The sequence below is a fragment of the Pristiophorus japonicus genome, chromosome 17, assembly GCF_044704955.1.
Source record: "Pristiophorus japonicus isolate sPriJap1 chromosome 17, sPriJap1.hap1, whole genome shotgun sequence".
NCBI lineage: Eukaryota > Metazoa > Chordata > Chondrichthyes > Pristiophoridae > Pristiophorus > Pristiophorus japonicus.
In genome coordinates this window covers 51,594,110-51,606,835 of record NC_091993.1, presented here as the reverse complement: position 1 = coordinate 51,606,835, position 12,726 = coordinate 51,594,110, and the positions used below count along the sequence as shown (strand labels likewise).

The following is a 12,726-nucleotide window of genomic DNA, read 5'->3' as shown; positions in this document are numbered from 1 at the left end:
ACTAGAGAAGCTGAGATTGACCTTAGAGCAGAAGGTTAAGGGGAGATTTAACTTAGGTGTTCAAAATGATGAGTGGTTTGGATAGAGAAAGAAACTGTCAGCTGTGGCAGTGTGGGAAAATGTGAGGTTATCCACTTTGGCAGAAATAATAGCAAAGAAAATTATAATTTAAATGGAGAAAAACTGCAAACTGTTGCACCAGAGGGACCTGGGGGTTCTTGTGCATGAAACACAAAAAGTTAGCATGCAGATACAGCAAGTAATCTGGAAGGCAAATGGAATTATTGCAAGGGGGATAAAGCAAAGAAGTCTTGCTACAACTGTACAGGGTATTGGTGAGGCCACACCTGGAGTACTGCGTACAGTTTTGGTTTTTGTAGTTACAAAAGGATACACTTGCTTTGGAGGCTGCTCAGCGAAGGTTCACTCTGTTAATTCCGGGGATGAGGGGATGAGGGGATTGACTTATAAGGAAAGGTTGAGTAGGTTGGGCCTCTACTCATTGGAATTCAGAAGAATGAGAGGTGATCTTATCGAAACGTATAAGATTATGAGGGGGCTTGACAAGGTGGATGCAGAGAGGATGTTTCCACTGATGGGGGAGACTAGAACTAGGGGGCATGATCTTAGAATAAGGGGCCACCCATTTAAAACTGAGATGAGGAGGAATTTCTTCTCTCAGAGGGTTGTAAATCTGTGGAATTCACTGCCTCAGAGCTGTGGAAGCTGGGACATTGAATACATTTAAGACCGAAGTAGACAGTTGCTTAAACGATAAGAGAATAAGGCGTTATGGGGAGCAGGCAGGGAAGTGGAGCTGAGTCCATGATCGGATCAGCCATGATTGTATTGAACGGCGGAACAGGCTCGAGGGACTGTGTGGCCTACTCCTGCTCCTATTTCTTATGTTCTTATACACATTGGAGTTGAGAAGAATGAGAGATGATCTTATTGAAATTTGTAAGATAATGAGGAGGCTCGACAAGGTGGATGCAGAGAGGATATTTCCACTCACAGGGGAAACTAAAACTGAGATGAGGAGGAATTTCTTCTCTCAGAGGGTTGTAAATCTGTGAAATTCTCTGCCCCAGAGAGCTGTGGAGGCTGGGTCATTGAATGTATTTAAGGCGGAGATAGTCAGATTTTGAGTGTGATAAGGGAATAACCAGAGAACTCAGATTTAAGGTTATTGGCAAAAAAAGAGGGCTGGGGGGGGGAAAGAGATGATAATTAATTTTAACGCAGCGACAACTTACAATCTGGAACGCGCTGCCTGAAAGGGTGGTGGAAGCAGATTCAATAACAACTTTCAAATTGGAATTGGATAAATACTGAAAGCAAACATTTGCAGGGCTATGGGGAAAGAGCAGGAGGACTGCGTCTCATTGGACAGCTCTTTCAAAGATAACAGATAATTACAAAGCCTTGCAAGAAATCGGAAGATGTTGCAGTGATGTGAAATATACAGACAGACTCAGGCAGGGAAGCTTCGAAAAGTATAAAGCATCTTTATTTGGGACAGGCGCTGAAGAAAACCATGAGAGATAAAGAGAAGTAAACACTTATCAAAGCTTCACGACGTCAACCAGTCAATGCATCAGCAAATGTGCAGTTTCTGCAGCTGAGGGGAATTCCTGGATACAGGAAAACAAATACACACATACTTACATCCATTATGGTCACCGGAACTTCTTTGATCTTGTGAGGCTCTACATAGGAATTCTGGCAATTCAGAGTGAGACGAGAGGCCAACTCACCCTGTCCTAAACTCTCCAACTGTTTTTGCACAAAATGAGAAAAATGAGAGAAGTTCATGAGACAAGCAATTCAAAGTATGGCTACAGCAACTGAAGTGCAAACTTTGGGTTTATTAAGTAAACACCCTGTATTGCACAGTACCTTGTGGCTCTCCCGGTAGATTGCTGCCCTGTTTTATAATACTAGGGGAGGTAGGTCATGCGATGCACAATGTATTATCAGAGTCACTGATTTAGAGTGACTGTAGAAGGCAAATTCTACTCGTCAAATCAACAAAGTGTCACAGGAAGTACCACACATCCAGGATTGCGCAGTACAAGACTTGGCATCGACTTCTACCATTACACTAATGCTTTGCCAAGTAAACATGTCACACGTCACTGATGGCACAATCTGGCTACCGGTTCGAACAATTCTCTCAACATGCTTTCTGAAATGTATTTTCATCCACCATTCTCACATCATCCCTGTGATTTCCAACTTCCAAAGTAAAAGTTCAAACAAAACGAATAAAATGGAATAAATTACAGCAAAATAACATGATTAGATTTAACAAGTGTGTGTGTGTGTGTGTGGGTGGGGGGGGAAGAGAGTATACTCGAGGGAGCAAGAGTGCACACCATAGATTGCCCCCGCCCTCCCGACAGCTCACACACCCCTCCGACAGCTTACAGGCATGCAAAGTGCATCATGGGCAATCATAGTACTGAGAGTTAAAATTAAAGCTGATGGAATTGAAGACAAATTATTGACCTGGTTAGCAGATTGGTTAGGCACTAGGAGACAGAGTAGGGATAATGGGTATGTACTCGAATTGGAAGGAAGAACTAGTGGTGTCCCACAAGGATCTGTGCTGGAAACTCAATTAGTCCCTATATTCATTAATGTCTTCAATAACAGAATAGAGAGCCATGTATCCAAGATTATTGATGACACAAAGATTGGTGGTAGAGTAAGTAGTGTAGACATTGTTAGATTAAATGAGTGGGCAAAACTGCGGCAGACAGAGTTCAGTGCAGGTGTGTGAGGCATAGTGACGGTCCAGAGATAGAGGGGGCGGTGCAGGACCCGGTTTAGTGTGGGGATTTGCTTGGCCCATTGCCTTTGATTTGCCATCGGCTCATGTGTTGTAGTACAGTGGTACGGGAAGCAGCAATGAGAACGCACTCTCTTGGATATATCACTGGTCCCAGTCTTGTCCTCTCTATGTTTATTTTCATGCTCTGTGGATTACTAGCTGCAGGTTTTATGCGTAACAGATTCAGACTTTAACCCTTGGGTATGTCAGCATTTTTGATAGCAAGCTTTGCTCAATTATTTGGCTTACCCGATCTACCATGAAATCGATTGCGTCTGCCATTTTTGGATCCACAGGACCAGTTGTGAAGTTTCCAAGAACAATCTTTTTCAGCATAAATCCAGGCATCAGCCAAAAGCTAAAAGAAAAGTTTCAGTAAATGTCAGAATCCCATTAATAGACAACAGTGAAGAAAATATAAAAACAATTAACACAAAAATGTGAATGGGGAAACAGATTAAAATTTGCTTAAAGATGATGCATGATGAGAATGCCATCATGAAAAACCAACACTGAATAAATCGACCATCAGATCTTTCTGCAATTTATCACTTTGGCTGGAAAAAAGCAAGATTTAATAAATGATTTTGTATCGCAGTAAATTTGAGCTGAACAAAAATTGCACAATTTGTCAGGCAAGGTAAAATAAAGAATGTATTTTAAATGCAGAAGCACGATGAAACCACATGGGCAGCGAGGAGAGAGGGGTAGACTACATGGCTCGTGTGGGTTGGCCCATTTCTGAGCTGGAACATTCTCATTCTATATATTACACGGAACCTGGGGCGGGGGAGACAGTAACAAAAACAAAGCAGTTTTGTTCATGTAGTGACCTCTTGTTTGTCACACAGAGGATTAAAGTTAGACACTGTTAGATAATTCATTAATAAAGAATATACATTACAGCCTGTCACTTGTTCCTCAGGGCTGGATTTGCAGCTTTTTGGATTTTGGGGTGTTAATCACAGCGGGGCCTGAAAATAGTTTGCGTTTTCATCTGGAAGTTTTGGCAGAAGAGTCACTGGAGGAGCGTTGGTGTTAAGTCAGGTGTTGAACGACTGACTTTGTGCGCCGGAGTCAAAACTTCCGGTGTTAAAGGAGGCGGCCATTTTGTGCATGCGCAGTGAATATTTTTCTTTCTTTTCCGGTTGCAAATGCAAATGTAAGGCACGGCAGCTTCCTGCGCACAGGCGCATTTTAACCACCCCACTTCAGCCGAGGTGGAGGATCAGGTAGGAAGGCAGCGTGCCAGGCGCTCCAGCCATGATGCAAGTGGGTATGAGGTAGACTTCACTCCATCTTGCTGGGGGAGCCAGACCACTCCCTCCTGTCTTTAAGAGAATACGGAGGGAGATAGAGTAGGAGGGGTCTGCTGCAGACAGTGCCCAGGACTGGCACATAGTGCCGCAAAAGTTCAACGACCTTACAAGGGTCGTCACGATGAGCATCTATGTATGCCTCCATATTCAAAAAGGAGTTAGATGAGATCCTTACTACTAGGGGGATCAAGGGGTATGGCGAGAAAGCAGGAAGGGGGTACTGAAGTTGAATGTTCAGCCATGAACTCATTGAATGGCGGTGCAGGCTAGAAGGGCTGAATGGCCTGCTCCTGCACCTATTTTCTATGTTTCTATGACTTCTAACATTAATCTCAACACTCTGTGGGGTGGCTATAACAATGTCTGAGAAAAACAAAGGATGACGTCAGCACCTATCGGCTTTTAATGATCCATGCACATTAACTCTATCATTCACATCGTGCCTGGCAATACACTCCAACTGCTGCTATGCCTGTCTGAAAGATCACTTACAGCCCCCATGTTAGATGCCTCAAACCTGCAAATAAATACTGACGAAGCACATGCAACATCCAAACAGATTGAACAGAAGTAACAATACCATTCACACAGTATCACCTATTGTACGCTGGTAGGCATATGTGCCACAACAGCCGAGACACCCTGTCTGAACCCTTCCTATTTCTCTCTTTGCAGTCCAAACATTCCCGTAATAGAAGGGAGCAGCTGCGGACAGGCGGGAGTCCGCCTCGACAAAACACGTTGACGGATGTGAAAGAGGGCGTCCCAGCTCGGGCAGTTGCCGGGGGCGATGCTGGGCCCCCTTCGAGTAGTGAGGGTATGTAAATGGATACTCAAGATACTGCAGTGAGATATTATGGAGCTGTGGTGGACCTTCGAATGAACCTGTGCAATGCCACCTTCCTCATGTCACCCTGCCCCCTCCCCTGCTGCTAACCACTCCTCTGTTGTTTTATACTTTCAGATGACCAACCAGAGGCGCTGCATCTCTCGAGGGAGGCCTCCAAGTCAGGACATGGTGGAGATGATGAGGGAGGGGAGGAGATTGCTCCTAAAGAGCATCACAGTCCACCTGTTGCCCCATCGGGGCTAAGTTCATCTGGGGATGAGGCTGACTTCCCGGGGTTTGAGGACTCAGAGGCTCCTGGTCCCAGCGGTGTACAGCAACACAGTGCTGGGGCGGAATCGCACAGGCTCCTGGTCCCAGCGGTGTACAGCAACACTGTGCTGGGGTGGAATCTCTCCGGAGGGTGAGTCGGCAAAGTCGCTCTGCTCAACAACGATCTTGACAAACATGTTTGTTTGACCTTTGCCATTGGTGTCTTGTGTCTCATTTGCAGAATCCAGTGTAGAACAGCCAGTATGGTGGCACAGAGTCGCGAGTCAAAGCCGCAACCCCACCTTCCCCCTTCAACAAACCGCTCAATGATAAGCTGCCGCCGTAAGGCTCTTGCTGCGGCCGCACCTCCCGCTGCCTCCTCTGTGGTTGTGGTGGGTCCGCAATGGGTTCCTCGTCAGGCTCCTCTTCCTCCTCCTGAGGTGGGCCAACAATCCCCACGGGCAACGCCTGTCCCCACATGATGGCTAAATTGTGCAGCATGCAGCACACCACAATGAACTCTGAGACCTGTTACATAAGAAATAGGAGCAGGAGTAGGCCATTTGTCCTATCGAGCCTGCTCCACCATTTAATAAGATCATGGCTGATCCGATCATGGGCTCAGCTCCACTTCCCTGCCCGCTCCCCATAATCCCTTTATTCTCTTATTGCTCAAAAATCTGTCTATCTCCGCCTTAAATATATTCAGCCTCCACAGTTCTCTGGCGCAGAGAATTCCACAGATTTACAACCCTCTGAGAAGAAATTCCTCCTCATCTCAGTTTTAAATGGTCTGCCCCCGATTTTGAAACTGTGCCCCCTAGTTCTAGATTCCCTTAGGAGTGGAAATATCCCTGCTGCATCCAATCTGTTGAGCCCTCTCATTATCTTATATGTTTTGATAAGATCACCTCTCATTCTTCTGAACTCCATTGCGTATAGTCCCAACCTGCCCAACTCATCTTCATAAGTCAACCCCCTCATCTCCGCAATCAACCGAGTGAACCTTCTCTGAACAGACTCCACTGCAAGTATATCCCTCCTTAAATACGGAGAGCAAAACTGCACGCAATCATCATCGTCCCTCGGAATCGAGGAAGACTTGCTTCCACTCTTAAAATGAGTCATTAGGTGACTGAACAGTCCAATACGAGAGCCACAGTCCCTGTCACAGGTGGGGCAGATAGTTGTTGAGGGAATGGGAGGGTGGGACTGGTTTGCCGCATGCTCTTTCCGCTGCCTGCGCTCGATTTCTGCATGCTCTCGGCGACGAGACTCGAGGTGCTCAGTGCCCTCCCGGATGCGGTTTTGGCCAGGGACTCCCAGCTGTCGGTGGGGATGTCTCACTTTATCAGGGAGGCTTTGAGAGTGTCCTTGTAACGTTTCCTCTGCCAGCTTGCCTTGTAGGAGTTCCGAGTAAAGCGCTTGCTTTGGGGGTCTCATGTCTGGCATGCGGACAATGTGGCCTGCCCAGCGGAGCTGATCGAGTGTGGTCAGTGCTTCGATGCGTGCAAAGATGGCCGCCGGGGTGGCAGCTCCCTAGGGAGCTCCCCTGCTAAAACAACTCCCACCTTTTACCATCGGCAACTTTCCACCCACAGCCTCTCCCTAGCCTTAATCAACCCTAATAGGGGGTCTTAAACACTTAAATCCTTACTCTAAACCCAACCCTGTGAATCCCACAAGATCGGGCCTACCTCAGGCTTCCCACCACACCACCCATTGGCAACGGCGACTGGGCCTCCTGCGGCCTGGTTATCGGGCCTCCACCGCTCCCCCCCTCCACCAGCAGCGATCGGAACAGCTCCAGCGGCCTCAGATGGGTCAGTCCTCGGCGACGGCTGGACCTCCCGTGGCAACAGATGACCACCTCCTCGACGACGATTGGGTCCCCCTCTCCAGCGAGATGGCGGTTGGCCTCCCCTTGTCCTTCAGCGACGACTGGAGCTCCCCTTCCCCACTGGTGACCTGGCCTCTCCTCCAGCACATGGTGACATCATGGCTGTGACCCCCCCCCCCCCCGCCCTCCCACTCTGAACCCTGGTGGGCCACTGACCCTCCTCAATGCCTGCCCCCAACCAAACCTCGGACCACCTACCATCAAGGGCTCTACCCAGCGCCGAGCCAACATCTCGGCAACTAGGCTCGTACAGCAGTGCCTGGTCTCCAGTTGTCCTGGACCCCCTTTTGCCACTGGACCAAGACCTCGCTCAGCTAAGCCCGTGTGGTAGCCGGTGTGCAACGACCACCCCACGTTAAAAGAACTCACGCACAGGCATCTTCCACTCCTCTGACATGAAATTCGGGACCTGGAATGTCAGGACCCTCATGGACAACTCCAACAGCGACAGGCCGGAACGCCGCACCGTCATAGCTGCCCGGGAACTTAAGATGCTTTGATATCAACATTGCCACCTTAAGCGAGACCCGGTGGGCAGGGGAAGGCCAGCTCAAGGAACAAGGTAGAGGTTACACCTTCTTCTGGAAAGGGAAACCAGAGGAAGAACGCTACCTCCATGGAGCCGGCTTTGCCGGTCGACGAGCTGGTCGACCGCCTCAAAGACTCCCCCCTGCGGGGCTAACGAACGCCTCATGACTCTTCGACTCACCCTATCCCGGAACCAGTGCACCACAGTAATCAGTGCATACGCCCCAACACTCGATGCAACGGATGAGACCAAAGAGGGTTTTTACTCCAACCTCGAAAAATCCCTGTCTCGCATCCCCACAGACGACAAACTGATCCTCCTCGGTGACTTCAATGCCAAGGTCGGCAAGGACATAGGCCTCTGGGGAGGCGAGATTGGCAGAGAGGGAACAGGGAAAGCCAACTCCAGCGGTACCCTACTCCAGACAAAATGCCTAGAACATGAACTTGTCATCACCAACACTCTGTTCCGCCAGAGGGACAAATACAAGGCATCGTGGCAACACCCTCACTCCAAACACTGGCACCTGCTCGACTATGGCATCGCCCGAGCCAGGGATCGCAAGGATGTGCACATCACCCGCACCATGACAGGAGCTGACGACTGCTGGACGGACCACCGCCTAATCCAATGCATCATTATCACATAGCCCCAAAGCAGAGCGGGCAGCAGAAGCAGTGCCACAAAAAAGTCAATGCCGGGGCACTTAAGGACCCAGCTAAAAGAGCCCTTTACAGTCAGCGCCTCACAGCTAATCTGGCGACCCTCGATGACCCCGAGACGCAGAATGCCCACAGCGCTTGGTCTGCCCTCCAGGCCTCCATAATCAGTGCCTGCAAAGAGACGCTCGGTCACTCAACCAGGAAACACCAGGACTGGTTTGAGGAGAATGATCAGGAGAACCAAGAGCTAATAAATTGCAAGCACAGGGCATTTCTGAGCCTTAAACAACCCAACACAGGAGCAGCAAAGCAGCATTACAGACGGCTCAAGGCTGAGGTCCAACAAAAAACCCAGGACCTAAAGAACAGTGGAGGATGGAGAAAGCACAGCACATGGCAACTGGTCGACAGCCATGATGTGCGAGGATTCTTCATCGCAGTCAAGGCTATCTATAGTCCAAACTCCCAAGGTTCTACCCCACTGCTGGCCAAGAACAGGGAAACATTCATCAAGAACACCGAGGCAGTCAGGGCCCACTGGAAGGAGCACATCGAAGATCTCCTCAATAGAGACTCTGCCTTTGACTCGAGTGTTCTCAACTTCATCCCGCAGCATGCTACCCGCCACCACCTCAGTGAGACCCCAACACTGCACGAGGTAGAATAAGCCATAAGACAGCTTAAAAACAACAAGGCTACGGGTGCAGATGGAATCCCTGCTGAGGCACTGAAGTATGGCGGAGAGGCACTGTTGGTACGAATACATGACCTCATCTCTCTCATCTGGAGTGAGGAGAGCATACCGGGAGACCTGAGAGATGCAGTGATCGTGACCATCTTTAAAAAAAAGAGGACAAGTCCGACAGCGAAAACTACAGAGGACTCTCCCTATCAGCCACTGGCAAAGTTGTCGCACGTAGTACTCCAGGTCTCACCAATACTCTATACAGTTGTAGCAGGACTTCTCTGCTTTTATACTCTATCCCCCTTGCAATAAAGGTCAACATTCCATTTGCCTTCCTGATCACTTGCTGTACCTGCATACTAACCTTTAGTGTTTCATGCACAAGGACCCCCAGGTCCCTCTGTACTGCAGCACTTTGCAACTTTTCTCCATTTAAATTATAATTTGCTTTTCTATTTTTTCTGCCAAAGTGGATAACCTCACATTTTCCTACATTATACTCCATATGCCAAATGTTTGCCCCCACACTCAGCCTGTCTATATCCCTTTGCAGATTCTTTGCATCCGCCTCACAATTTGCTTGCCCACCTATCTTTGTATCAGCAAACTTGGCTACATTACACTCGGTCCCTTCATCCAAGGCTAACCGGTCTATAACCGGCCTTATATCGGACTCTTTTTTTTAAAAAAAAAAAGAGGGGCGTTACATTTACGGTTTTCCAATCCGCTGGGACCTCACCAGAATCCAGGGAATTTTGGTAGATTACAACCAATGCAATGATTACAACTATCTCTGCAACTACTGCTTTTAGGACCCTAGGATGCAGGTGACAGTGATTGTATTAAGTTCCTACTTATCGCCCCTTGATTATCCACTATTGGGATGTTTTTAGTGTCTTCTACCGTGAAGACCAATACAAAATATTTGTTCAAAATCTCTGCCATTTCCCTGTTCCTCATTATTAATTCCCTCGGGGACTAACATTTACTTTAGCCACTCTTTTCCTTTTTATGTACCTGTAGAAATGCTTACTATCTGTTTTTATATTTCGTGTTTGTTTACTTTCATAATCGATCGTCGCTCTCTTTTGAAGGCTGCTTCAATACGCCGATTGTCTGCTCAATGAAGCTGCGGGTGGCTGCATGGTTGTCATTATAGCATTGCTCGGTTCCTGTGGCAGGGTTCCGGAGGGGGGTGATGAGCCAGGTGGCCAGGCCGTATCCTTTGTCCCCGATCTGACCTTCGTCTTTTTGCTGAAACATTCATGACACACTGCTCTCACGCAGGATGAAAGCATCATGTGTGCTCCCTGGATAGCGGGATGTGGCCGCAGACTAGCCGTACGTTTAGGGAGTGGTACCCCTTTCGGTTTCTGAAGACCTCTGCGTTGTGTAATGGTGCTCGCATGGCAACGTGTGTGCAGTCAATGGCTCCTGGAACCTTGGGGAAGCCTACAATTCTTCCAAAACATAAAGCCCTTGCATTCTGGCTGTCCCTGCTCACTGGGAGCTTTATGAGGTCCATTCTGCATTAGTCACATGGCAAATGCAGCAATGTGCAGTGTATTAACAGATGCTGCATCTGTCCCCTGTTGCTGTCTGGAAGGAGCCGGAGGCATAGATGGCTAGTGCCACAGTCATCTTCACCTCGCCAGGCAGCACTGTCCTGTTGCCGCTGGTAGGCCTGCCTGTAGGAGCTGGCATATCTCTGTCAGCTTTTTTGAAGTGCAGCCTTCTAACACACTGTGCCTCAGAGGTGTGGAGGTATGAGCGATGTTCCTGTAAACCCATTGGGGGGGGGGGGGGGGAAAGGCCTGCTCCCCAAACGTCTGCGACTTCTTCGAATCCGTGGCCCAACATGGACGAGAACTCTTTTTCCAGCTTGAAGCCGCCTGCCAATAGCAATGAGCATGATACGCTGGCGAACTAGTATTGCCACCACTGAAATCTCTCACTAACCTTGTAAGCAAAGTGGCATGGCACATAAACGTGCCGTTTGCCACTCGGAGCCTCACGTAGTGCTCTGCACGCAACCGTAGCAGTCGCTGACAGCTGCGCTATCAGATCCTCCAGCCGCCCTTTAAATAGGCCGCCAATAGCACCCGCTGTACCCTGGGACTGCCTGGTTTTTGAGGTGTTTTCTGGGGTCAGCGTTAAAGCCGAACGTTCCATCCAGGGCGCTAGCACAGCCTTGCCCGACGATTGACATCATACTGACGGTCAAAATGGAGGGCGGGGCGGTAAGTTTTTGCGCTGCTAAATCCTGGACGTCCCATTTCTTGCCCAGAAACAGCATTTACCGCCTCGCCTGGGCATGAAACGAGGCGCAAAAGAGCAGAAAACCATAGAACCATAGACACTTACAGCACAGAGGACCGCCGTGCCTGTGCCGGTTCTGTGATAGACCCGCCGCGCTCAGTCCCACACCCCGCTTTGTGTCAGTAACCCTGTCAGTTCCACATCCCCAAGCACCCGTCCAACCCCCGTTTAAAATTATTTATGGAATCAGCACTTTCTCAAGCCGAGCGTTCCCGATCCCGATCACTGAGTGAGAACATCTCTCAGGCCGAGCGTTCCCGATCCCGATCACTGAGTGTGAACATCTCTCAGGCCGAGCGTTCCCGATCCCGTTAACGCTCTGAGTGAGAACATTTCTCAGGCCGAGCGTTCCCGATCCCGATCACTGAGTGAGAACATTTCTCCATCCCCCCTCGGGACCTTTAGCCGATGATTTTGAACCGATGCCCTCTGGTTACTGACCCACTCCCAGAGGGAATAGTTTCTCTCTACTCGACCAAAACTCATCATCTTGAAAACCTCGATTAGGTCGGCCCTTTACTTTCTCTGTCCCGAGGAGAACAGTCCAACCTTTCCTCATAACGGAGGTCCCTCATCCCGGGTAACATCCGGGTAAACCCCCTCTGTACCCTCTCTACGGCCTTTACATCTTTCCTGAGGTGTGGGGCCCAGTATGGTCCACAATACTCCAGCTGAGGGCTAGCCAGTGATTTATAAAGCTGCAGCATCATCTCTGTGCCTTTATATTCTGTGCCTCTATTTATAAACCCAGGTAACCCGTGTACTATTTAACTTGCCCTCCCACCTTTACGTTTCGTACCATCAGCAAACACTATGGCCTCAAGTTTTGGGGCCGCGCCTAGAACAGCGGGGGACGCTAACTCTCAACCAAAGACGTCGTGCCGGCAGCCCTGCGCATGCACATTGGAGCGCGCGCACACGCGCAGTACGTTACAAACATTGGCACTCGGCCATTTTTAAAGGTACAGGAGGAAAAAGTGCTGATTTGTTTTGCGGAGCTGTGGAAAGGCTTGGGATTGAACCTTGGTGATTTTTTTGTGTCTGAAGGAGTGCTTTTAGCAGCACTGTTGAAGAAATCACCTGCTGAAATCAGTGAGTACTGCTTTTTGCTGCTAAACTTCCAGAACAAGTGCTGCATAGGTGTATGCAAAATAAGGACTGTTTGCTTTGAAAAATAAGAGTGTCAATTCAATACAGCAATGGGACAACGTCCACCAAGAACAAAGAATTTCTTGCATGAGGAAGTGGAGCTATTAGTTAACGTCATTGAGCAGAGATGGCAGGATACCAGCAACAGAGGTCGCATAAAAGTGCCATCCAAAGAAATGAAGAAACTCTGGAACCAATTTCCAGAAGATTACTGCGCAGTGGTGCATA

The 12,726-nt window shown here is 48.8% G+C and overlaps 1 protein-coding gene across 1 annotated transcript in view; it reads right to left on the bottom strand.

Annotated features, from left to right (window-relative positions):
• The window catches only part of spg21 (SPG21 abhydrolase domain containing, maspardin), a 55,048-nt gene that overhangs the window by 22,627 nt on the left and 19,695 nt on the right, over positions 1–12,726 (bottom strand). Inside the window, exons 5-6 of the mRNA XM_070859136.1 lie at positions 3,086–3,194; positions 1,669–1,776 (exon numbers count right to left, since the gene is read on the bottom strand). Of these exons, the coding sequence (XP_070715237.1) occupies positions 1,669–1,776; positions 3,086–3,194 (217 nt within the window). The remainder of the gene's footprint in view (positions 1–1,668; positions 1,777–3,085; positions 3,195–12,726) is intronic.